The sequence below is a fragment of the Henckelia pumila genome, chromosome 1 (genome assembly GCF_033568475.1).
Source record: "Henckelia pumila isolate YLH828 chromosome 1, ASM3356847v2, whole genome shotgun sequence".
NCBI lineage: Eukaryota > Viridiplantae > Streptophyta > Magnoliopsida > Lamiales > Gesneriaceae > Henckelia > Henckelia pumila.
Genome location: NC_133120.1, coordinates 43,263,292 through 43,291,085, shown reverse-complemented (window position 1 = coordinate 43,291,085; position 27,794 = coordinate 43,263,292). Strand labels below are relative to the sequence as shown.

At 36.0% G+C, this 27,794-nt stretch overlaps 2 protein-coding genes across 3 annotated transcripts; one reads left to right on the top strand and one right to left on the bottom strand.

Annotated features, from left to right (window-relative positions):
* The first annotated feature begins 11 nt into the window (after positions 1 to 11).
* On the top strand, positions 12 to 18,889 carry LOC140875548 (probable ATP-dependent DNA helicase CHR12). Of its 2 annotated transcripts, XM_073279262.1 has the most exons (14): positions 12 to 243; positions 1,267 to 1,336; positions 10,584 to 10,857; positions 12,180 to 12,336; positions 13,134 to 13,198; positions 13,759 to 13,947; positions 14,134 to 14,283; positions 14,650 to 15,045; positions 15,578 to 15,837; positions 15,915 to 16,133; positions 16,447 to 16,654; positions 16,741 to 16,894; positions 16,987 to 17,589; positions 18,011 to 18,889. In XM_073279262.1, exons 3-14 carry the CDS (start codon positions 10,633 to 10,635, stop codon positions 18,661 to 18,663), a joined length of 3,279 nt encoding a protein of 1,092 aa, XP_073135363.1. In that variant the 5' UTR covers positions 12 to 243; positions 1,267 to 1,336; positions 10,584 to 10,632; the 3' UTR covers positions 18,664 to 18,889. The 2 variants fall into 2 exon arrangements, with proteins under 2 accessions (XP_073135363.1, XP_073135364.1); XM_073279263.1 differs by lacking the exons at positions 12 to 243; positions 1,267 to 1,336 and adding an exon at positions 8,897 to 8,915.
* Positions 18,890 to 19,059: 170 nt separating this feature from the next.
* Positions 19,060 to 21,955, bottom strand: LOC140889547 (RAN GTPase-activating protein 2). Its single transcript, XM_073297262.1, has 2 exons — positions 21,847 to 21,955; positions 19,060 to 20,967 (listed from the first exon to the last, which is right to left on the bottom strand). Exon 2 carries the CDS (start codon positions 20,954 to 20,956, stop codon positions 19,328 to 19,330), a length of 1,629 nt encoding a protein of 542 aa, XP_073153363.1. The 5' UTR covers positions 20,957 to 20,967; positions 21,847 to 21,955; the 3' UTR covers positions 19,060 to 19,327.
* Positions 21,956 to 27,794: the final 5,839 nt, after the last annotated feature.

Genomic DNA, 27,794 nt, shown 5'->3' with positions numbered 1-27,794 from the left:
AACCCCAAGCCCTAACCTTCTTCTTCCCTAAGCTGTACCTCGGAAAATGGGCCAGCTCACATTGTATCGAAGAAAAAAGAGCTCCAATGGCTATTTCCCTTGGCTTTCTTTCGATTTTAGTGTTTTCTCACCACCTAAAGGGTTGTACTCGAACTAGTAGTTTAGCCAGACCCAGTCCCTGTTTCGAATCTGTTCCGGCGAGTTTTGGCGAAAACAGTTGCCTCCGTTCCAGCTTGGTTGCAGGTATTATGCCTCTAAATCTTGCTCATTTTTCACGGTTTAATTATTATTTTAAAAAAAAAGGTAACTGTGGATTTGCGAGCTGCATTGCCTGAATCAGTGGAAATTATTGTTGCAATTTTTCTGTAATAATCTGAGATGCATCTGGCGACTAGAATCATTAATATAAAGTTATACGATTTTTGAATATTGCATTTCATCTCCTAAATAATCTGAGGTTTATCTTTATCAGCCTAGTGCCCTAGTCTAAGTAATTCCCGAGAATATACTGCTTTGTCATTTTTGGTTTAAGTTGCACAATATTCTTTCTTATCCCAATTTAAAAACAATTTGTTTCCTCTAGGCTCTAATGCATGCGCTTGCCGATAAAAATGTTGGATTTTGAATATTTAATTCACATTACTGATCATTAGTTAATAGTTTGTGAAATTTGTCTTTTGTTTGTAATGTATCATATTTAGCAAAGTTTGCTTTATATGTGGATTCTATTCAGATTGCAAAGTGCTCACCCTCGCATAGCCTTGTGCCTTAACTGTGTGATTAATATTGTACTTCCATTATATTTATTCAAGATGTATTTCCAGTTGTTTATCTTATTTTTGTTTCTACACATCAAGCATTGTTTCTTCTGATTGATTACATTTTTTTTTATTCTTTCCATTGTCAATTCATATTTTTGATTTCAGTGGTGTCTAAATTCTTTGTTGTAATCAATCTACCTTAGATGAGGTGCAAAAAACAAATGTTTTTTACAAGTCCATAATTGATAATCCCTTAAAACTTTTAGTTAATGTCTGTTAAATATGTGCATAAATTCATGCAACTACAAATTACTATATGCCATTTAACTTGACTCTAATATTAAATTGATGATCTGATGTCTAATTTATTATTTTTTGTGATAATTTAAATTTATCTTGATGGATACAAGAATAATAATGTCAACTACAAACATGGAAATTTAATAATGTGTGGTCTATGGGTTAGATTATAAAGATCTACAAATTGAATTCCTTTTCCTTTCAGAGATAGACCGAGGGAATTTGTGAATTAGAGTGTACATCCTGGTGAACTGCCAATAATTTCCAAAGACGAGGTACGTGTTTAACTGTTTGTGCCAACTGCATATACCTTTTTTTTCACTTCTATGACCATGAACATGATAAAGTTGAATTGGCTACTAGATGTTGTCGAATGTTGAACTTGCTAAAAACCAGTTTTTTGATAATATCTGTCCCTTTAGTAATTCAATTATGACAATCATAATCTGTACCAAATTGGTTGAGGAATAAATTTTGTGATTATTAATCAAAAGTTGATTGACTCAAAGATTGTTTGCCGGATAAGAAAGAATTTAACTCAAATTATAAGGTGGCTGAGAAAGGTTGCCCCAATGTCATGAAACCTAATTTGCACGTGACAAACAATTTGGCATGTTTAAGAGTTTTCATGCAAATCTTGAAGGATTTGGTTGTTCTTGATGCTAGATTATTTTTGTTTCCATTATTTGAGCTTTGGATAAGGATAGCTAGGTTGGATATAGTCAGTTTCTCCACTTTACAGAGTATGGGTAGGTTGGATTTTGCAAATTAAACTTTCACTTATGATTTTTCTATATTTATGTTTGAAGGAATCATTTAAAAATAGCTACTCTTTAAGTTGATTTATGTAAGAATTAAGTTAATTTTCACTTTCACATCTCTCTGAGTTGATTTATGTAAGAATTAAGTTAATTTTCACTTTCACATCCCTTTAAAAGACATTGCTGCATATAAAAGGGAACATACACACAATTTAGATTGAATAATATTGTTCATTGTAGAAAACTGAAAAAGGAAATTACAGTGTTGATGCAAATCTCCCCACGGTCAACCTTTCTATACTGTGTTCAACATGAAAGTTGAAGGATTCTGTGTATGTTTGTTGGAAATAAAATGTTTGTGGAAATTTAATATTGAAATACAACATCAATACTTATCGGCTGTTAAATAAATTTATTTATTTCATTCTTAAGTTGTTAGAATAAATGGTAATTAATTTATTTGTTACCAAGTTAAATTTTAGTGGGTCAAAGTCTGTAGCTATTTTTTAGCTAGTATTTGATTATTTCTTAGTTTGTTAGGAATCTGTTGAGAGAATTAAGATACGTGACTTCTCATTTGATGCCTACAAAAGGCAGAACATTTCCACCGATTGGATTATCCCAAATAAATTATATTCTCTCCACTTACATTGTATTTTTGTTGTTGCTTATCTTTCAACATTGTGGTATCAAGAGCCAGGCGGTTGCTAACAACAAAATATTTATTCTTTTTTTTCCAATTGAGAAGATGAGTGATCTTCAAGTTATTGGTGAAATCAAGAAGCTTAACAATCAAAATTACAATACTTGGTCTACATGTATGATGTCTTACATGCAAGGCCAAGACTTGTGGGAGGTTGTCCATGGAAGCAAAGTTGTGCAACCGGACAGAGGAAGTACATGGTACATTAAGAAAGTGGAAGATAAAAGCAGGCAAGGCAATGTTTGTGTTAAAGACTACGGTCAAAGAAGATGTGCTAAAGCATATAAAGGATGCCAAAACTCCCAAAGAAGCTTGGGATACATTCGTCACGCTATTCTCAAAGAAAAATTACACGAGGCTTCAACTTCTGGAGAGTGAAATTTTGTCGATAGCTCAACGCGGCATGACGATCTCTCAATACTTCCACAAGGTGAAAAATTTATGCCGTGAAATTAACGAGTTGGATCCAAGTGATTCAATTGGAGAAACCAGGATGAAGAGAATAATTGTCCATGGTTTAAGACCTGAATATAGGGTCTTTGTTGCTGGTGTACAAGGATTGAAAAATCAGCCATCACTAGTAGAGTTTGAAAATTTGCTTGCTGGACAAGAAGCACTAGCTAAGCAAATGAGAGGAGTTTCGCTTAAGGGTGAAGAGGAAGCACTCTACGCCGGTAAAAACAAAGGGAACTCTAGGCAACACAAAGCTGGTTGGTCTAAAAAGAGTAATGATAAGGTAAGAGATCATCAAGGCAGTGGACGTACCTGTTCATGGGGTGATTCAAAAAATCACAGCTATGTCAAGAAGTTTGAAGGGAAGTGTTACAATTGCGTTGAGAAAGGTTATATGGCAAAAGCTTGTCCTTCGAAGAAAATATTGGTGGAGAGTAATGTTGTTGCTTCAAAAAGTGAAGATGAATGGGATGATGAGGCATTATATGCTGCAGAAGAAGAGGAGCTAGCTCTCACAACAACAACTTTGGAACAGATTGATTATGAAAATGACAGGATTGTTGACTCGGGATGTTCAAATCACATGACCGGTGATAAAGAAAAATTGCAAGACTTGGCAGAATATAAGGGAAGCCGAGTGGTGGTGATAGCAAAAAATTCAAAATTACCGATAGCTCATATCGGTAATACGATAGTTGCTCCTCAAAATAATGCCACAGAAGTTCCACTTCACAATGTCTATCACGTCCCAGGCATGAAAAAAGAATCTCATTTCGGTATCACAGTTAGCATCTTAAGGTCATTGTGTGTTGTTTGGTCCGCAATATGTAAAGGTTTATCGTAATCTTGAGATCATGGAAGAGCCCATGATGAAAGGACGACGACTGGAGTTCGTTTATGTAATGTCTGCAGAAACTGCTTATGTTGATAAAACTAAAAGAAACGAGACAGCAGATTTATGGCATATGCGGCTAAGTCATGTTAGTTACTTCAAGCTAAATGAGATGATGAAAAAAACATTGGTGAAGGGGCTGCCCGAACATGAAGTTAAGATAGACACCATATGTGTCGGGTGTCAATATGGAAAAGCACATCAATTGCCATATGAAGAATCCAAATTTAAAGAAAAGGAGCCATTGGAATTAATCCACTCGGATGTGTTTGGACCTATCACGCAAGCTTCCATCGGTGGGATGAAATACATGGTAACTTTTATCGATGATTTCTCCAGGTACTTGTGGGTGTATTTCATGAAAGAAAAGTCTGAAACTTTTTCAAAGTTTCAAGAGTTCAGAAAAGATGCAGATGCAGAAGCAGAAATATGTAAAAGAATTCATTGTCTTCGCATTGACAATGGAGGTGAATTTACCTCAAACGAGTTTTGCAATTTCCTTCGAGAATGTCGAATATATCATCAATTCACATGTCCAAACACTCCACAGAAAAACGGAGTAGCGGAGAGGAAGAATCGACATCTAGCTGAAATATGTCGAAGTATGCTTCATGCCAGAAATGTTGCTAAACCGTTTTGGGCAGAAGCAATGCGAACTGCAGCCTTTGTAATCAATCGACTTCCTCAACAAAGGTTATGTTTTCATTCACCTTTTGAATTATTATGGAATAAGAAGCCTTCGGTCAGCTATTTTTGAGTTTTCGGTTGTGTTTGCTACGTATTTATACCTGATCATTTACGTAGAAAAATGGACAAGAAGGCTCTTAAGTGTATTTTTGTAAGATATGACAATCAAAGAAAGGGATGGAGGTGCTGTGATCCTACATCTGGAAAGTGATATACATCTCAAAATGTGGTGTTTGATGAAGCATCTTCTTGGTGGTTGTTAGAAAATGACAATCTCACTAAAGATGTACTGTCGTCTTCACTAAATACGTTTGGTAGAAAATCCAATCTTTCATGCAAGAACTAAACATGTTGTGGGGACCTCGGGTTGCTAATCTCATCTTAAGGCAATAAATGATTAATCAACAATTAATCATATAATAAAAGAATATTCAAACCAAATTTTTTTTTTCCAGAACCCCACGCGCGCCCGCGCCCCACTTCAGGCGCGCCCGCGCATAGGTTTCGGACAGAATCTGGTAAAATGATAAACATAAAAGTTGTAGATCTTTGTCTTAGCTTTCCAATGCCACCAATCTCACCCTAATCGGAGTTTTCAGTAAAAAGTTATGCTCATTCTACCAAGAAGGGTCGGTGCAGAAATTTACAAAAATTATCAAAGGCTACAACAAAGATCAAAGTTGCTAGGGCTATTTCAAATCTGAAAAATTGCATACATAATCTCAATATGTCCGAAGCATAAACACATGCATATCTAGACATAACAATAATCGCATACATGTTTCTAAGATGCAATACAATAAACTCAATTCTAAGTTTTCTAAGCTCAAACTAAATCAACACTTTCTAATATGCATTTGACAGTAATCTATTCTTAGCCCGAAGTCACCACATGCTAATCTTTCTCAATCTTGAGCTATCCAAGCCACATCTGACTCGCTCATGCCCCAAACCTGATGCAATGCACACATACAAACAAAGCAACAGCCGGATAGCTCCGGTGAGAATAAATCTCAGTATAAATAGCATGCATATACATCATCTAAACATATAACTAATTCACATCTTGAATTAACATAGCATGCTAGCATTTATAAACGCATAATCTAAACCATAGAAGTCTCTAGGTTAATGCATAAATGCAATGCATGTGCCAAGGAATAGGCTAGCAAAGCTGATACCAATAAAGCTTGGTTCTTTGGGATCCCGAGGAATAAAATAGCTCTCAAACTACCGACACTCCCATTCGAGGTAGCATCAAGTATTTTACTCCTCTGACTTTGGTGCAACTATAGTGAGTCTTCTGGCTCTGAACATAAATCCATATTCTGTGCCATGAGTCAAGCTAACTCTAGAAATAAATCTACATTCCATGTCACTCACTACAGCTCTCCAAACGTCATCTGCACTCTAGGCGATGGCTGCCCTCTGTGCTATTAAGGCTGGAGTTCAAGATGAATGCAACATAAGCTGTATGCATTAAAAGCTATAAAACACCTTGAACACTTGCTCAATAACCAACTAAGCAAAACAAAGCAGCTAATCACATAAAGATAGCAATAAATCTGCAAGCATCTCATAAAACATGTAAAACATGTTCAATACAGCAAATAATACAAATCAGCTTACACAGGTAAACATTTACATAAATGTTCTGGGAAATTCAAGAAAATAGCTATCCTGAATAATCTATCCCATTTATGTAAACGTAAACCATAACATATATAAAAACAGGCAAGTATGTGATTTTAGGCAACTCGATAAGCAAAACAATCTCGAGTTATTCTGCCCATCTTATTAATGTCTATTCATACCTGCATTTCTGATTCAAATAGCTGACACTCTGTCAATTCTTGATCAACTACAAGCTGTCCAAATCTGACATCAAATTCTGCTTATTTCAATCAGTGCTACTTGAAGGTATTCTTGATTCAACTTCAAACACTTTAAGTCATTCGAACTCGAACTCATCAATTCAACTTCGATAATCTTCAAGTCAAATCTGAAATAATGTATAACATATCTAAACATCAATTTCCAATCTGAATCGATGTTTCTTTAAAGCTGATACATTTCAAATCTGACTAACACAATCGGAATTCAAACCGACGTCACAACTATTCGAATTCGATAAATCTTTCGATTCAAATATCATTATACCTTCATTCTAAATATAACCACATATTCAATTCATCCACTAAACACTTGAATATGAGCTCTAGACATATAGAATGAATAACAATTCAAAATCTTGAACCGGCGGCGTAACGGATTAAAACCGAAAATTCTAAAAGCTTAAACATCAATTAGACAATCTTATAAGTATCAGAACATCCATAATTCAGCAGCCTAATCACGTGAATTGCAGCCCTCAAAATTCAGAATTTCGATAATTCTTTCAATATTCCAAAACATGTCCAAACGACGATCTTTTCTCGATCCGTCTTAGATATGCTATCATCGTATATGCTAGAACATGTTTATACAATCAAATCTTAATTCTAACAACATAATAAAATTCAAATATGGTAGAACTTCATAAAACTTACGTCAAAACGTAGCATTCGGAGCTGTGATCGCAAATATATATTCAATCGGAAATTCTACCGGACGGATAAAAAGATATCGGAGTTTGAAAAGGTAAAAATGGCTTAACCCTTCTTTTTTTCTTTTCTCACGGTTTCTTCTGTTTCCCCTCTGAATCCCACGTGAATTCTGCTGAAAAGAGTGAATATTAGATATATATTGGCCTATTTGCAGTTTAGTCCCTGAATTCTTCAATAATTGCAATTTGGTCCTCAGCCAATCTTTTAATTCAATTTCAATCATAAATAATTTAAGAATATTAGAATTTAATTCTCAACTCTAAATATTCTTAAATTAAATATTTTCGAATTAAAATTAAATCATTTCGGACCTTATCACATTTTAGTCCTTGAACTACTCAATATTTGCAAATGGTTCCTTTCTCGGATTTCATCCTCAAATTAAATACTTAATATTTATCATCTTGGAATTCACATCTTAAATTCCATAAATATCAATTGCAAATATTTTTAATCTTTTAATTTAAGAATTCCGGATAATAAACTTCTTAAAATCCGAAAATCCTCAAATTAAATATTTCTGACCCGAAATTGCAATTCCACATTTCTTAACTTCTTCAAATAAATATTTTCTCATATCCAGAATTTAAATCTTAAATCCCATCATTAAGAACTTAATACTTACGGGCCTTACACATGTGGAGGTGCATTATCATTTTATCAGAGAAAAAGTTCTGCAAGAGGAAATTGTTTTGAATCACATCAGCACAGAAAGTCAAGTTGCAGATCTGTTCACCAAAGGCTTGAGTGGAAACAAGTTTGAAAGTCCTCGCCAGCAGCTTGGAAATAAAAGAAAGAAAGAAAGAAATCTGATGTTGAGGGAGAGTATTGAAATACAACATCAATACTTATCGGCTGTTAAATAAATTTATTTATTTCATTCTTAAGTTGTTAGAATAAATGGTAATTAATTTATTTGTTACCAAGTCAAATGTTAGTGGGTCAAAGTCTGTAGCTATTTCTTAGCTAGTATTTGATTATTTCTTAGTTTGTTAGGAATCTGTTGAGAGAATTAAGATATGTGGCTTCTCATTTGATTCCTACAAAAGGCAGAACATTTTCACCCATTGGATTATCCCAAATAAATTATATTCTCTCAACTTATATTGTATTTTTGTTGTTGCTTATCTTTCAACATTTAATACTAATTTTAGATCGTAAAATTGATTTATATGTTCATAAAATGACCTGTAATATATTTTTATAGATTTGATAACAATTAGGTAACATGGCTAATGAATCTAGTTCAGTGAGAATTTCAGTCTAAGAGGGTGTTTGGCTAAGCTTATAAACTCTCCAAAAGAGCTTCTAATTTGTTTTAGAGCTTACAAGATCTTTCAATTTTTTTGGAAATAATTTGGTTAAACAACTCATAATCGGTCAAAATAAGTTGTTTGACAGTTTAAAAGCTGTTTTTTAAAAAAGTTGGGGTTACCCTACTTTTTTTTAAAAAAAGATCTTATTTTAATTTTACTTTGAGGGTAATGTTCTGACAGCGAATCTCATCGTATTAGCAATGGAGGATTTCGATTGCATTTTGTGAATTGATATGTTGACCACGTATCGAGCTTCACTGGCTTGTTACCAGAGACTGGTTTAGTTTCACTCGGTCGATGGTGATAGCTGGTTTTTTATGGAAAGGGAGTGCGACCCCCAATGCCACTGGTATCTGCTTTGAGAGCCTTTCGAGCTCTGAAATCTGGAGGGGATGACTACCTCATCTATGTCGTTGATCTATCCGCTGGGAGCGTGGTACGAACGACAAAAATCATGATTAAGTGTGGCTATTTTTAGATAAAATTTTAACGTTAAGTTTATTGTTTTTTTAAAAAAAATTTTAAGTCAAATTTTATTGTTTTTAATAAGTGTTAACTTTTAAATTTCTATACAATTTTTTTTAAAAAAAACCCTAAATATATCTAAATATTCTTTAATGATTGGTTTTGATATGTGTTCTAAAAAAATGCGAAAAACGTCAATTACGTGAAAATTATGGAAAAAAAGCTTCATTTTTGGATAAAGAGTGTAAAAAGTGGTCAACTCTTGATCATATTATGCATTAAAAAGAAATTTATTTAAAAAAATAAAATTTTAAGTTGTTTTTTTAATAAGATTTAAAATTAGATTTTTTTAAAAATAATACTATAATATAAAAACTTTTTGAAATAAAACTAAATACATTGAAATAAATTTTATCACGAACCCTTTTTGTGTTCAAGGATGACACTTGAACCAGTAATGGTCGACAAAATTCTACTCCACATAATTTGTGATTTTAAGACTCATGTGTTTGATAAGTTGAAATTTTATGTATTTTTTAAAATGTCAAGTTCATGTATTATTTAACCAATAAATTATTATATATAATTAAAATTATAATATAATAAATATAAAAAGCGGTTTTTCACGTTTAATTTCGTATAAACCTTCTTAAGTATATAAAATTTAAAGCTTGATCGTAACGTTGCATGCTTCGCATTTTTTAGAACCTTACTCTTGATAGTTAAAAATATATATTCTAATATTCATAAATTTATTATTAAAATTTGTATATTTATGTTTTTTTTAATCTATTGATGACTTGATATAATTAAAATTATAGTAGAAACTATAAATATTTTCCGCTCTGAATCTCGTATAAAACTCATTTAAATTTGTAAAACTTGAAGTTTGAATGTTTGATATTGCAGTTTCATCGCTCTTAACACTTTTTAAAATATTGGTTTTAAGATTGAAATTTACGGGTTTTTCTTTAAATAATAAAAATACATTTAAAAGTAATGTAGTTGAAATTCATCAATCTCATCAATCCAAACAAATTCTAAGAAAATTAGACAAAATTTCTTTAGAGTTTAGCCTACCTGAAAGTCAAACAACTTGATCAATGAAGGGAAAGACCGCATGAACTAATCCACGTGTAGAACGAGGATTTGAATTATAACGAACTTTTTTCTCTTCTAACAAAAAAAATGGTAATTTTTGTCGATGATTATGTTAGATTTCACATTTATTATAAAAAGATTATCTCATGCTTCAATATTCATTACGAACTTTGATCTCCTTGCTCGGAACTAAAAAAAACACGATAATTTTTATCGATAACTTATGTCAAGAATCAAGATATCGGATTTAGAACGGTATGGGTTGCATCATAATTAGGTAAATAAAAAATAAAATAAAAATATATAAATACATGTCACATACCGAGGGCTTTTCTGTAATTTCCATCAGCAGCCCTAGTCGTCTATATAGAAACCCGGTCGGTGGTCTAATCAAAGACAATCTCCCAAGTCCCCAATTCCCCCAAAAATCACAGCAAAATTATAGTCAAATAAAAATTATAAACAAAAGTTTTAAATTTCACTGCTGAATTTAGCATTTATTTTCACAAATTTATTGTCTTTATTTTGGGATTTGAAGATTGAATTGAACTCGGGACGACGCCGCATCGCTGGCTCTCCTTCCCGCCATGGTTGCTCAGGTGGCGGAGCCCCAAGCTCCGGAACCGCAACTCGACAGCGCCAAGACTCTAATCTGTGCGCTCAATTTCCTTTCCCGCAATTTGCCCTTGCCGCAGCAACTCTACGACGCCGTTTCCTCCATCGCTGCAGTTGCCGAATGCGGTCTCGGTGACGTCCCAGACGGGGATGAGGCGGCGGCGCCATTGGAGGAGGCGACGGAAACGAGGCGGACGGTGAGTGATTATATGATTATTTTGCTAATTGGATGTTGCAAATTTCTTCCCTTTAATTTTCTTCTAGTTGGCGGTTTGCTTTGATCATTGAAGCTACGAGGAGCAGCGATACTTTTATCAGTTTTTTTTATTTTTTGTTTAGTTTTTCAGTAAAAAGCGAGTCTTTTCTTATAACATTGGTTGTGTTCTTTTTTCTTGGTTCTTTTCCGAGAATTTAGTAACTTGGTTTGTCGAAATTGGTGCTATTTGATGTGAAAGGAAGTGTTTTCTGGGTTTTGGGAAAGGAGGACGACCCAAATTTCATTTGGCGTACCTTTAAGTTCCAAGTAACATCAGTATATGCATCAAGAATCTGTTATTATATTACCATTTTCGCTTTTGGTGCTGGACTGGCATACCGATTTCATGCGCTTATCGTCTCCCATTATACCCTCGTGTTGTAATACAGTAATTTAACATTTAATGGTCATGGCCAGGACAATTGCGGTGTTCCAAGCTATGAAGATTTTGTTAATTGGATATTTCCAGTGCGAGTTCTGTGTTGAAGTTTGTTTTTCAATTGCAAATTTCTTGAATCCAACCCCCTAATTTTCTTCTTGTTTTTTTGTTAGTTTGAGTGGGCGGTTTGCTTCGACTATTGAAGCTACAAGGAGCAACAGATTAATGTTTGATACTTTTATCAATTTTTAGTTTTTGTTTAGTTTTTCGGTAAAGAGAGCAATTTCTAATAACCATGATTCGTGGTCGCGGAGGAAGCTGTTCCAGTTATATTGGCTTTTCGCAGAATGGTAACGGTTATCCTGGCGGGAAACATTTGTATAAATTTGGAAAGTTTTTTATTGAAAAAAATTAGGAAAACATTGAAAAAATACGGAAACGTTCCACAACTGCCTACAGTTGCGTTATCGTCGTTGTGTTCCGCGACGACCACGAAATTCCAAAAAAAAGTGTTATAGTTACGCAACTGTTTTCACTCGTAACTTTGTTGCGGCAGCTGCCATTCCTGAACGGCCGTTCCGGCGAACCATACTTATAACATCGGTTTTGTTCTTGTTCTTTTTCGAGAATTTAATAACTAGGTTTGTTGAAATCGGTGCTGTTTGTTTTGAAATGAAGTCTTACTGGGTTTTGGGAAAGGAGGACGACCGAAATTTCTTTGGCATACCTTTTAGTTTCAAGTAACGTCAGTATCTGCATCAAGAAATCTGTTGTTATATTTTCCTTTTTGGCTTTTGGTGCTGGACCAGCATACTGATTTCATGCATTTATCATTTCCCAGTACATCCTTGTGTTGTAATCTAACATTTAATGGTCATGACCAGGATAATTGTGGCGTACCAAGATATGAAGATTTAATGTTGGATTTTGAAGATGCTGTGCTAAAGCAACAATCGAGCTTTGTACATGGTTCCAGATTGATTGAATTGAAGGAACGACGCCTTCAGAGCCAAATCCAACACCGGTTAACTGAACTTGAGGGTATATCATTGAGTTAAAATATTTTACAGAAATAAATTCACGAATTCACTATCTTACAATTTTTGAGCTTATTTGATATGGTTTCTCAATTGAAGTTCAAACTCCCTATCTATTTACAGTTTCCTTGGTATGAGATTCATGATAAGATGCTAAATAAAGTGTTATTGGTGGACCCTATAATTGAATTGGTTCATTCTTTGGTCAGCCTGGCATCTGCCTTTTCTTCTCAAGCTTTTATGTCTATTGGTTTACAAACTCTACTCTTTAGTATCATCCAATTTTTTATATTTCCGGATTTGTAAATATTTTTCTCACATTATCATTCAGAAGAGCTGCGGTATTTATTCTGTGGCTTCTTCTTTCTGTTTGTTTGATCTTATCTTGTGAAACTTCTTAACTGTCTGAAGAGCGTATAATTTACTAATAGTTTAGTTCTATAATGAATTTATTTGTATTTCTAGATTGAACTTCTATATGATATTCATATCCTAAATCTATTTGATGTCTGTTTTGAACTTCAATGTCATTTCTCGACACTTGAAACGTAGATTTCCTTAATCCTTCTTTAACTTCTTGAAATATCTCTTTAATCGAAGTTCTGATAGGAAATACAGTTAAACTGTGGTGCTGGTAGAGGTAATGGTGCAATAAACAAGCTGAAGTAGCATAATATTTCAAGAACTCAATGTGTATCGTTAAGTATTTGGCTAATAACTGATCTTTGGAAGAGCTTTTGGACTTCTTTGTTCCGATTAAACGATATCTTTTAAATATTTTATACTCTTGTTTTTCGACAGGTTTACCCACTAGTAGAGGTGAGGACCTGCAATCAAGGTGCTTGCTCGAACTGTATGGACTTAAGGTAGAGTTGATTTGTAAAATGACCATGATATCTTTTTAAAGTTGTTTAAGAGAAATCATGGCAGTTAATAGGGAGGCAGAAAGATGGTCGGTTGATGTCGTAAAACCAATTTATCAATAAATATTTTGTTGATGAACTCCAATTAAAAACTTCTTATGCTGTTAACATATACTGAATGGATGCTTCGTTTCTTATTAAAAAAAATATACTGAATGGATGCAGTTTCTATTTTTCAGTTGAAGTTGAAATTAAGCGATTGAAACTTTCCATCTATTACAGAATGGAAAAACCACATGGCAACCAAACAGATAGCCCAATGAATTTCTATTTTCTTTGTCCGGCATTTCCAAGTGAATGCATGCCATATAGGTGAAAGCAGGAAATAATATGATTTTACACACAAACTAGCGCTGTTTCTGATCGGGATATGATTGTTAAATAATGAACTCTATGAATATTTTCATGCTCATTTGTCTTTGTGACAACCTTTTTAATGTTGTTCACGGCTGCTTCAGATTGTAATTGTTCTAGTTGTTTTGACTATTAACTCTTCGCATCAGTTAGCTGAGTTACAGAACAAAGTTCGCTCAGAAGTAATTTCAGAATATTGGCTTCGCTTGCATTGCGCCAATCCTGATAAGCAATTGTTTGATTGGGGCATGATGCGATTGGGTCGCCCTTTATATGGTATTGGAGATGCGTTTGCTGTAGAAACTGATGATCCCCTGAAGAAGAAACGAGATGCTGAAGTAAGTGGTGTTTTTTTGCGACTGTTTTTAAGTTTCTGTAAATGAACATCTTTGCCTGTGTATATCTGCTGACAGATTCTAGGGTCTGAGTAATGGCATTCTGTGGCAGAAAGCTGATGTCTTTACTTTTATGGGGGGAATGGACTTTATTTGGGATTCTAAACTATATTATAATCTGTGCTGCAGAGGTTGTCAAGATCTGAGGAAGAAGAAAGGAATCGTGTAGAGACTCGGAAAAGAAAATTCTTTGCAGACTTACTAAATGCTGCGCGTGAGCTGCAATTGCAAGTGCAGGCTGCCCAAAAACGTCGGAAACAAAGGAATGATGGTGTCCAGGCATGCTACTTTGTTCTAAGATGTATTTTGAAACCTTTCTGTAAATTAACAGTGTGTACAAGAAAGTAAAAGTCTTTTTTGACGTGGATAACTTAAAAAAGGATGGGAAATAATGGGAGCTAGTATCTTTTTTTTTTTCCCCTTTTCCATAATGGTTGAGTTCCCTTTTCGAACTTAAAATTGGGGATTTTCTTCTTAGTCCATGGTTGTCTCCTTGATGGTGATGTGAGGAAATTGCTCAATATGTGTCTAGGAAAGATTCCTTATCAAATTCAGTGGATCTGCTTATCATACCCTCGAGCCTATTATAAATTATAGCAATGATAATGTTGGTGAAGATTTAGTATATTGTCTCCATCTTCGCAGGCTTGGCATGGAAGACTAAGACAACGAGCAACACGGGCTGAAAAACTGAGATTCCAAGCTCTAAAAGCTGATGATCAAGAAGCTTACATGAAAATGGTGGAAGAGAGCAAAAATGAAAGATTGACCATGCTCCTAGGAAAAACTAATGATCTCTTAGTTCGTTTGGGAGCAGCTGTGCAACGTCAAAAGGATGCTGCTCATGTCGGCATGGAAACTTTGCAAGGTTCAGACACTGACATACCAGAATCATCTGCATCAAAGAACGATACACCAGCACAATCAGCCCCGGAGGAAGATGACGAGTTTGATGATGAATCTGATGGTAAAGTAAAGACGGGTGATTTACTAGAAGGCCAGCGGAAATATAACTCTGTTGTTCATTCCATACAGGAGAAGGTATTAATTTTATGTCTGGGCTTTTATAGATTTAATAATTAATAATATGTACCATTATTAGTTCCCATTAAAAGGTTTTGACCGCATGCTGTTCAATGAATGGGTAGTTGGCTTCTCAGTAGTTCAATTCTACTGACGTCACGTGTTGATAATTATTTCTTACCAAGAATTTTCTATATGTTCAGAAGGTTTTTATAGATTCTTTTCATGAAACTGTCTATTCTCTCCTGCACCCACTAGAGATTGTCTTGGTGAACCGTAAGAAGAATATCTTATATTGTTAGGAACGTACTCTTCCTTCTGTTGAAGAACCAGCATGTTTAAAAAGGAGCAGCTTAGATATGTTGATTGTTTTTTAAGGTTGTTCTTTCTTCTAAGAAACAAATAAATATGGAAATGTATTATCCCATTTAATCGAAAATTTAAATTTACACCCCAACTAGCATTTCAAGAAACTATTGAAGATATTAGTTTTCTGGCTTACTTCAATCGTATGACAAATGTTAGCTTGACCTTATGAGAACTTCCATAGGTGACTGAGCAACCAACTATGCTTCAAGGTGGAGAGTTAAGACCCTACCAATTAGAGGGGCTTCAGTGGATGCTGTCTTTATTCAATAACAATTTAAATGGAATTTTAGCGGATGAAATGGGTCTGGGTAAAACAATTCAGACCATTGCTTTGGTCGCGTATCTTATCGAAAACAAGGATGTGACTGGCCCTCACTTGATTGTGGCGCCAAAAGCTGTTCTACCGAATTGGATGAGTGAATTTTCGACATGGGCTCCTAGGTATGCAACAGAACCTCTTCCTTCATGTTTAGTTTTTGTATAAATTCTTCATCCCTTGTGGACTTTCTGTGTTTCAGCATTTCTGTTGTTCTTTATGATGGCCGAATTGATGAAAGGAAGGCAATGAGAGAGGAGTATTCAGGAGAAGGGAAGTTCAGTGTGTTGATAACCCATTATGATCTTATCATTAGAGACAAGGCATTTCTCAAGAAAATACACTGGTACTACCTGATTGTTGATGAAGGACATCGTTTAAAAAATTTCGATTGTGTTCTTTCGCGTACTCTGGTTTCAAGGTATGGGTCTTTAACAGCTTAAATTGTTTTGGCATCTTGTCTTAATTTGCATTCTCTTGTGAATCTTTTAATTCTATTTTCATGTGTATCATCGTATATAGCTCATGATTGACTAAAGTGAATTTTTACGTTTTTTAAAAGTGATTAAGTTAGCTTGTAGTTATAGGTTACACATTGATATTATCTCAGTGGTAGTAGATTGTTAATCGGCTTGTCTAGCTGTTTACTATCATCTGCTGATGTGATGGAATCAGTATTCAAAATGAAACCTGATGAAAATGAGTTGCTAATTTATTGTCGATTGATTTGGCAGATATCGAATTCGGCGGAGACTTCTTTTGACTGGCACTCCTATCCAGAATAGTTTGCAGGAACTGTGGTCCCTGCTCAATTTTCTCCTTCCTAATATTTTTAATTCAGTTCATAACTTTGAGGAATGGTTTAATGCTCCTTTTGCGGACAAATGTGAAGTCAGTTTGACAGAAGAGGAACAATTGCTAGTAATTCGCCGCTTGCATCATGTAAGTATTTGTTTTTCCATGTGTTGTTTCTTGAAGATGAAACCTTCTGATATCTGGTACAACTGTGTACTTGCAAAATGATCTAGGTCATAAGGCCATTTATTTTGAGGAGGAGGAAAGATGAGGTGGAAAAATACCTTCCTAGTAAAACTCAAGTTATGCTAAAATGTGATATGTCAGCATGGCAAAAAGTTTATTATCAGCAAGTAACAGAGATGGGGAGGGTTGGACTCGCTAATGGTAAGCTACTCACTTTTGAATAGCTTAATGCTGCAAATACCTGTAGCTGGTCAATATATATGTTTATCTTTGATTATGATGTGAATTTGTAGGAAGTGGGAAGTCCAGGAGTCTGCAGAACCTGACAATGCAGCTTCGAAAATGTTGTAATCACCCATACCTATTTCTGGGTGAATATTATTTGCAGCGAAACGACGAGATTTTTCGGGCATCTGGAAAGTTTGAGCTTCTTGATCGCTTACTGCCCAAACTTCAGAGAGCTGGGCACAGAGTCCTCCTTTTCTCTCAAATGACACGGCTCATGACCATACTTGGAGATTATCTGGAATTAAAAGGTTATCAATTCCTTAGACTTGATGGCAATACCAAAACTGAAGACCGGGGAAAATTATTGAAACAATTCAACGCCCCTGACTCACCTTACTTCATATTTCTTCTAAGCACTCGTGCTGGAGGACTTGGTCTGAATTTACAGACTGCAGACACGGTGATTATTTTTGACAGTGATTGGAACCCTCAAATGGATCAACAGGCTGAGGATAGGGCTCATCGCATTGGGCAGAAGAAAGAGGTGAGAGTTTTTGTGCTTGTCAGTGTTGGATCGATTGAAGAAGTAATCTTAGAAAGAGCCAAGCAGAAAATGGGTATTGACGCAAAGGTCATCCAGGCAGGGTTGTTCAATACAACTTCAACAGGTTTTTCATTTCCCTAAACCTTTTAGTTCGTTCCCTTCATATGGAAATACAATTTTTTAGGCAACAATACGATGAACGTTTCAACTTTTTTTCCACAATTTGATTCCAATACTCGGTAGTTCAGTGGTAGTAACATTATTACTTTTAAATTTATGGTGGACAAGACTGCTGTTTTCGCTATTTCTGTGAATCTATAACTGTGTTTCAACCTTTTTTCCACAATTTGATTCCATTACTCGGTAGTTCAGTGGTCGTAATACTATTACTTTTAAATTTATGGTGGAGATGACTGCTGCTTCGCAATTTCTGTGAATCTATAACTGGGTAAACCTCGATTTATAGCAAACAATTTGCGGAAAATATTGTTGAGTTAATGTCTTAGTTAACAAGTGTTGATGCAAGGTCTTTCTTGTTCATGCAGCCCAAGATAGGAGAGAGATGCTAGAGGAAATCATGCGCAAAGGTTCTAGTTCACTTGGAACAGATGTTCCAAGCGAACGGGAAATCAATCGACTGGCAGCCCGTACAGACGAGGAGTTTTGGTTGTTTGAGAAAATGGACGAAGAGAGAAGACAGAAGGAGAATTACAGATCTCGTCTAATGGAAGATCACGAGGTTCCAGATTGGGTATACACCGTGCCTGATCTGAAGGATGGCAAGGAAAAAGGATCTATGTATGAAGTTGCTGCCACTGGTAAGAGGCGGAGAAAGGAGGTGATTCGTGATGACACAGTTACCGACTATCAGTGGATGAAAGCTGTGGAGAATGGGGATGATGTAACCATACATTCTGCGAAACGGGTACGTGAGAATACATCGTTTTTGAATAACGAACTACCCAAATATAATGCTAGGGATAATCTCGTGGGAGAGAAGAAGGTCCCGGACTTGAAAAGTGAGACAGTTTCCACAGCGAGTGAAACGAGAAGTGAAGATACGTTTGGTTGGGCATCTCAAAGGAGCAGGAATGAAGTTGAAAGTTCTCATATAAACGGCGCGGATGAGGGTTTGGAAGTCGGGTTGAATGGATTGACATGGAGGGCATACAAGAGGAAGAGATCAAGCTTGATGTGACTGATAATATTTGTCAATCTTAGAAGATGTAGAAACATATTTCTGTAGCAATAGAAATAATTTGGTAACTTAGATTGGTGGATGCACCAATGATCTAGCTACCATTTTACCCTTCTTGTAAGCCTGAAAGCATGTAACAGCATTCTTCAGTACTCTGGAAAATACATCTATATAATTAATTTGTTTAGTTGATTTTTGATTAAATGTTAAAAGAGTATTTAAATCTCGTATTTGTACTACTTTCTCATGACTGATTGATCATTTACACAATTTAGAAAGGTATGCGGAATACTGCATGTGGCAAGTTTCCCTTTTCCCAAATCTCTCCTCTGGGGTTCTTCCCCGGTGCTTAAAATAATAAATATAGAAGAGGTAAAAGTAAACATGATCGGAAAAGCTTGATAGAAACTAGAATAACCCCAAAATGAGTTATAAAAAACTACGAGTCTGCATGCATATATCATTCATCAGTCTACAATCTGACAAATAAGATGCATAGTCCTAACTATGCTCAAGCTGAATCACAGTAAAAATTTTGCATCGATCGCAAACTACTGATGGTGATCGATTAGCTTCAGCTAGGCTTGAATCATGACAATAAAGTTTCATCACCAAAGCTAATATAAATAAGACTAAGTTTCAGAAGGATCTATAGTCAAGTTCTTCACTCTTCTTGATTAACGTCAAGATTTTTGAGTTTCACTTCCAACTCATCCTGCCCACCTTCATCTTCTTCATCTCCAGAATCCTTATCTTCAAAATCTTCTCCATCTGGATCATTTTCATCCAACAGCCCAAGCTTATCGGGATTTTCTTTAAAGATATCCTTCAATTCATCAACCCCTTCATCAGAAATGAAGTTTCCATTAATGTTCAGTAACTTGAATGCGGGCTTATTAACTAATGCCTGAGCCAAAGCCCTAGATGCAGCCCTTCTAATAGAGTTCTGGCTCATGTCAACTTCTTTCAATTGATCATGCCCTACTCCAAGTACTTTGGTTATAAGAAGCACACCATCATCCTTGAGATCGTTTTCCGACAAGTTCAACTTCACAAGAGCCGTCTTTTTAGCAATGCAAGAAGCTAAACTAGGAGCGGCTTCGGCTGTTATATCATTCCCAGCCATCTCCAAGACCTCGAGTGAGGGTGCGGTCTCTTTTAGAACATCAGCTATAGCAGTTGCTCCTACATCTTCAAGATTCAGGTAGCTCAAATATATCTCTGTAAGATGCTCATGTTTGACAAGAGCCTCGCTCAGCTTGATACCAGCCTCAACCCCAAACATGTTGTCTCGAATATCAAGCTTCTTCAAATTCTTACATTCTGAAAGTGCTTCAGCCAATGCAACCCCACCTTCGGAGCCAACACGTGTAGATGAGCAGCGAAAATCCTCCAACAGGGGACATCGCTTCAGAATCTTGGATATTGAAACCGCCCCTGCATCTCCCGTCATGTTGTTATGAAAATGAAGAACTCTCAGCTTCTCTGTGCGAGGAACCAATTCACAAACAGCTCGTGCTGCTTCTTCTGAAATTCCGTCATTCATCAGATATAGTTCCTCCAAGTCAGTTTGAGACTGCAAGAGCATACTAAATGCCCGAACCCCCTTCTCACCCAAGGCATTGTCTGAGAGATTCAGATACTTCAAATGAGAGCCCTCCAGAGCTTCAGAAAAGATGGTCATTACATCCAGAGCTTCTGCCTCTTGTCGTCCAGCAACAAAATCTGACAGATCCACTTCAGTCAACTGGTTTTTAATAGCTGATAAGATAGGACCAGCAACATGGGCAGCACCAAGACCAAAGCTTCGATTGCTGAAACATATTTTAGTGTAAAAATTTTCTGGATCTTTTAAGGGACTCAAAAGTGTTTGTGCCTCGTCCTCCTCTATGAATGCTCGTTGACCTTTCGAAATATCAAAAACGGTATCACGAACAGCAGAATTAACCTTCGAGCTTATCGTCTCTTTTTCCTCCATCTTGAATCCTCCCTTAAGAACATCCAGACAAAGCTTGCTACATTCACTGGCATACCATTGCACAGCAGAACTGCCATCACCATCAGGTTCCCGTTCATAATGTTGATTTGCACTAGAAAAAGCAGATTCTTCAATTTGGTTGGCAAATTTTGAAGCCTCGACTTCATTGACACTGCCATACTTGCGGGTGAAAATGGTTGGAGCCGAAAGATTATTTGTCATTCGCTCCACTAGCATCTGGCGTGTATTCTGGCTAGGAGGCCACAGTTTAATAGTAACATGTCGACGTTCTCCATTTGAGTTTTTTGTATCCATTCTAGTTGACCCTAAAATCCATAGAGATGCATAAAACAGTCAATTTGCATGTTCATTGTAGATGCCAATAAATGACGAAAATGGAACATCAATTGACATCAAAAGCAGAACGGTTTTCTCAAAACAAGTGCAAGCCGTAAAATTGTTTTGCTCAACTAAGTATGTATAAGATGCACAACATTACCTCAAAAACAAAAATAAAGCCAAAGATTCTGGGCAGGAAAAGTATGCACTCAAAGTATCTTCCTAGTATAAATACGATATTAAGTGCAATCGACCAAATCATGAGATAATTTCCTTTTCTCTACCTCAGAGTGAACCGAACATATGATTTAGCATTTCATGTCACTAGTCCTCAACCACACAAAAGAAGTTCAACACAAAACATAATTTTTTTTTAAAAAATTATTATATGCACCTCTAGCCCATATAACATACAACGCTATCACCGATATGTACACCGACACAAGTACAACATATGGACATGTAAGAAGTACACAGAGTAAAAGCTCATTTCAAACAAAAAAGATTCAAAATTTTACATATAATTTCTGTAAAGCATAATTTTAAGCCCCACAGCACATTAAGTCGCCAACACCAAAACATCTCAAAAACTACAGGCTTACATCAATTAAACAATTCCAGCACAAAAAAAAACCCAGCATTCACTATGAAAACTCATAGCAAAGATTAAAACTTTACAATCCCAAAAATATATAACAGATCGAAGACAAACCACACACACCCAAACATATCGAACTCGATATAATACTAAGCAATAGTTCCAACGAACAGAAACCCATGAAAGTGCGCGTGAACAGAAACACTAGAAAACCCTAACAAGAGAAAAAGGGAAAAAAAAGGGGCTGAAAATAGACAAATCGAAGTACCTTTTTTTGCGGTTTCCGAATTCCCCGAGTGGGTTCGCAGCGATTCGAAGTGTAGTTTAAGTATCAGATGCTCAATGGAAATGAGAGAAACTGAAGATGAGAAGACGAATAGTATTTTATTTTATTTTACAGTCTAAATAAATAAACAAACAAACTATACATTCCACTTCAAAACAAAATCTAACGGTTGAAATCCCTTCTGAAGGAAATAAATCCGTTGTATATTTTTTTTAAAAAATTTGTTCCATCTTAGAGTGATTCGAGGAGATTTGGGTGAAACTATTAGTTTTTTTATAATCGTTACCATGAACGAAATTCTCTTCTAAATTTAAACGAAAAATGCGAATTTATCGATATTTTTTTATTTTATATAAAATGTTTTCACGAAACATTTTATACAGATGTACCGAAAAGATGTAGCATAAACTCAGTCTTGGAAATTTTTCATTGTGTAGACTGTAGACATTTCCAAATAGCCATTTTAATTATTCTTACTCATAAGATTCCAATGGGAGATTTTATTTCATAGAAATATAAATTAAAATAACGAAATTTTGTATAAAGCTTTTGCTTCTCACATTTCATAAGCCATAAAATTATGCTGATAGCCAATAAAATATTACGGCGTAGTGATATAAACCTTCTTTATAAATACAAGGACACAAGTCTACATACCTCTCATTTTTCCATTGTAATAATAATAATAACAATAATAACAATTTTTTGTATCTATAGATTTTTTTTTCAAAAAAGAGTGAGGAAGAAACGAAAATAATTAATTAATTATACAAGTACTGATCGAGAGCCGAACGCAAATTTGAAAAATTATCTTTTGACTTTTTAGCTCATTAATACATGAGCGGTGAGCCCAATAAAAAAAAATCGGCCCATGCCGCCCATCATTGTATATAGGGGCGTAATGGAATATCTAACTTTAGAACTGAGATTACATTTGGAGCAATGTAGCTAAGTAAAAAAAGAAAATTGATTTGAGAACGTATTTTAAATGATAACAATTTTGGTGAATTTGAAATGAATCCACAATTGGTCATAGACATGCCTACATTAAACTTAATTCATTTAAACAAGTCTGAAAGGATCGGTTGAGTGTAGGGGGAGAGAGGGGGTGAATACATTTAAAAAAAATACCCGACTTGAGATTGATAGAACTCAATCGGATTAGTGACTGAATTCTTGTTATCTTGGTGTCTATGCAAATTGACAAAAAAATATGATTGTGCGGAAAGATGTCAAAAATGCAGATTATGAACACAAATCCAGAATGTATGCAAAACTGATAAAGTAAGGTAAATTGATGGAAAGACACAGAGTGATGTTTCTGGATGTTCGGAGATTTCAATGACTCCTATGTCACCTCTTTTTTTTTCTCGGAAGGATAACACTAGAAGATTTTGAATTTTACAATCAACTTGCAAAACCTCACTCCAAGACTAGGGCTTATACACAATCGTCTATCTTAGAACTCCTAGTTACAACACAAAATCAGTGCTCAACTAAATGAGATACAAGTATGTTACAACTCGATTTCAAGTGCACAAATTTATCCTCAAGTGATCGAAGTAAGAATTGTGAAAGTGTGCTTCGAGTTTTTTGATCAGTTTAGCTTGTAAGGCTTTGAATGCTTGGTGTAGATAATGCGATAAAGTTCAGGATTCCAGGTGCGCGTCCTCAACTAATCAAGATGCCTATTTATAGGCTTGGGTACCAACGATAATAATTTTAAACATTATCAGAAATCTTTTGAATTATTCCCGTTGCTCTATTTTCTTTTGTCATGCCAATCATTCTCTGCAAAAAGTACACTCTGAAATCGCGACATTTTGTTGCAGATGTGTCATTGTACGGATAACTCTATCTTCTCAGGTAAAATAAGAGTTAGTCTGAATATTCTCTGAATCAACTTGCAGTTTACGTATCGGAGAGATAAAATGAACTGATGTGCTATATCAACTGAATGAGCGAGCAGTTTTCTTCCGAATGAGCAAGCAGTTTACTTTTGAACGAGAGAGCAGTTTTCTTTCGAACAACAAGATACCAGTTTAGCGATTTGATGACATCCGTTTAGATCAAAGGTTGCAAACACCGAAACTTAAATTCTCCAACAATTTCCCCCTTTATGGTGTTTGACAAAACTTAGATATTCATCAAATCTTAGCATCAGTTTAGGTTGTTCTTGAAATAACATATGTCACTTATGTCGCTTATTTTGTCTTTAGTTAGATATAAACTGATAAACTGAACTATTTTCCCCCTTTTTGACAAACATAACCCAAGAGAGAAATAAGGCTACGAAACCGAAGTTTTTTTAACAACTATAGATAAAATAATCAATGCTGAAAATTTATCTGTGACTTGGATGTTGTCGGTGAATGCTGTGAGTGCGACTAGTAGAGGGATGTCTGCTAGACTGGCCCTGATGGCCATCTCTCGACTGGACCGATTGTGGGATCGCCAGATGATACACGAATTGTTTTTCAAGAATAGAAAGTGACTCGATCTGAGTTGTCATGCCTTGAAAATTGGTAGCTAAGAATTCTTTTAGAGAGCGCACTTATGTGGAGAGGTTATCAACCTTGGCATCTAGTAGGGAGTGAGATTGTTGCATTTGAGACAAAGAAGAGTCTACTGATTTGAACTTTTCAAGGGATTTTTTCAACATTGTAAATTGTTTGTGTAGCATGTTTACTTCTTTTTTCATGGATTCGCGAATGGTTGAGATATGATCCCCAGCTGTGTGTTAAGAATTTTTGATCTCTTGAATGTCTTTGGAGAGAGATGACGAGGATGCCTCTATGTCAGTTAGAACCTCATGTAGATCATCATCCATCTCTTCTTCAGTTGATCGTACTGTCGCAGGTTCGGGGACTAGTTCAATGACCGTATCAATAATCATTTATGGTCCTTCTTGTCGGAGGATTTGTAGGAAATCAGTTTGTTGAGCTTTGTTCAGAAAGAGATCATCATTTGGTTTCTCAATTGAAAAGGTTGCAAAGTCCTTTACTTTAGTAATTGGTTATGTGATCTTAGTTTTCTCTTTATTTTTGTGTGAAGCAGATGAGATAAATTCTGCAGAGTGTGAAGCATTTGGCATCGATATATACTGATCCATTGTTGCAACCTCGAAGGATTCATCAGTCTTGGTACTTTCAGTTGGACTGTGAGACTGTACGGATGTAGAGGCAATTTCAAACTGATATTCTGGCGAAGAGAAAAAAGATGGAGGAATGTGGACAGTCTCTGGCTTGGTGATGGAGTGTGGATAAACAATGAGAGCCAGACTGAGTTCCTCAACTTTTTATTTTCTAAGAGGTTCGTAACTTGGACTAGAAGCATTCACAAATGATTCAGAATGATAGTCTATCTCATCATCGATTGATTGTGCCAAACTTTCCTCTGTGGCAATGTGAGTCATTACTTGGTGCAGAGCTTCATCAACATTCATGAGAGTGATTTCTGGTAAGGAAGAGTCATGCACTTGAGTGGCATGAACTGGACTTAGCGTTTGCTCTGCGTGGTCATATGCTGATTTTTCATGAATTTCATTAGATTCCTTTTCAACTTCCTCGAACACTTGATCAAGGGTATGTTCTGAAGATGCAACAGTCTCAGGCTGAGCTGTCTTGGAAGCTGATTTGGACTTGGATTTAGACTTGTAGCTGGAGGGAATGTAGGCTTCGGGAATGACAAGCTCTTTATCATCTTCCCAAACTCTGATTCGTCGTTGTAATGTAGCTAGATCTGTGTCTAGCTGAGTGAACATAGACCTGTCTTCATAGGCAGTCCTAGAAGTAGGATCATAGTTCTTTTGTAAATCAGCATGAATTTGTGTAAGTTTCTTGATCCACATTAATTCAAAGAAGTATTGTCTTCGTTCCAGTGATTCTAATATTTCAATAGATTTGAAATTCCTCAAAACAATTTCTTCATAATAAATGAAGTTCTTCAATTTCCATTTCTTCTTCAGCTGCCTAGCTAGAGTGGATGTTCTGTATTTGTACCATTCATCAAACACTGCTTCAATTGTGTTTTCAGCATATTTCAGAACTTCATCCATACTTAAGTCAATTTGAAGTTGAATAGCATTAGATGGCCTATCAACATCAAAAGAAGAAGCAACAATTTATTTCTCTTTACACCCATGAGGTTAAGACTTGACTGAGTGTACTCGACAATTTGATGAGATGAAAAGCCTCCAAGGGGTCTGGCTGGTGGTAAGATAGTGGGAGCAAACATCGTTTCGAAAGGTGCTCAACTGCTTTTGATGAACTCATCGTCTTCTGTCTCTGAGCTAGCTTGGTGTGTAGCTTCAACTGAATAAATGGGTAGGATCATCATTGGTGCTTTCCATTTAGGATCAGATTTGGCCTTGTTACGCTGTTCTTGAAACACTTCTTCAAAAGTGCTCGGACTAGTTTGAGTCTTGGTGACTGTTTCTTTTGGATCCAATTTTATGATCAATTTAGTAGGAGTGGCGATAGGCTTAGATTTGGAGGTCCTGACCTTCTTAGTCAGTGACTTGATAGTCACCTCTTTCGTCTCTTCCTTCAACTGACTGTCATTGTCTTCCTCATCATCACTGTGATGGATAATTAATTTTGGCTTTACCTTGGAAACCCTTTTGGCTGCGGCTTTGGTTACCTTTGAAGTAGTAATTTCTTCAACTGTCTTCTTGGTGGAATCAAAAGCATTTGACTTCTCAGTTGTGCCCTTTGAGCGAAAATAATTAAGGTACTAAGCATTCAAAATTCTGTACTTATAAAGAGTTGAAGATTCTTGCAGATTTACGCCCATGTGGTCAAGAAGTTTGCTAATTTGAATTGCATATGTAGTGACCCATATCCAGAATTAAGTGATAATTAATAAAGTGATCATGTTTTAATTAAGTAAAAGATGATTAAGGGATTTCTTAACGGGTCTAAGTAGTTCAAAAATGGATTTAGAGCACTTGAAATGGCCGAAAAGGATTCCGAGACCTCGGAGGGATCAAAGGCTCCGAACACAGTTCGGTAGGTCCGAACAGATCAGAGCCAATGTACCAAGATCGGAATCTCTGTTGAGTTCGGAGGCTCCAAACTCAGATCAGAGGCTCCGATCGTGTTCAAGGCCAGCTGTCCGAAGTATTATGTCAGCCGTGATGTCAGAGATCGGAAACTCCGAAGGGAGATCAGAGGCTCCGAACTACTATCGGCAGACGTCCTCTAGAAGCTAGACATGTGGTTGGCTGAGGGAGTTCGGATGTAGGGATCGGACGCTCCGATTAGGATCGGACACTCCGAACGTGTGATCGGATGCTCCAATTGCCGTTTATATAAAGGGGTGTTGAGCTCATTTTAAAGTGCACCAATTCCTCTCCTCTCTTCTGTAAGTTAGTCTTCTAGCTATTAGAAGCATTCTAGGCATCCTACTGAAGGGATGGAAGTGGCAAGGCACTACGGAGATAGTAGCGGAGCTATGACTAAGTTTTGGAGGCTATCGCCATTAGCGGGCTGACGACGGACGCAGGTATAGCTTTGGCTTCCTAAAAATATTTAGAAGTATGCAATAGCTTAGTTAAGGCTTTTAGAGCATAAATAATGATGCATGAGTATTTTGCATTGTAGAGCTGATGATAGGCTTGGAATCTAGAGTGGGACTTCTAGGACTGCCTTTAATAAGGTACATAAGTACTGACCGAGATAGCCGACATGATATATGGTATATGTGTTGCATTTGTATGTGCTTTATGTTTTACCATGTTTTAATGCTTTAACACATGAATGTTTTTATATACGGGACTACATCTCGCGAGAGGTGAGAAGTGACAACTTCCATACGAGGGTGATACCTCTCTATGGATTCGGGTAAGGTGAGAGGAGGCTCAGCCCGATGTTTTTTCTATCACTGGGAGACGACACAACGACAGGGTAGAAGCTACAGTGATAGAGGAA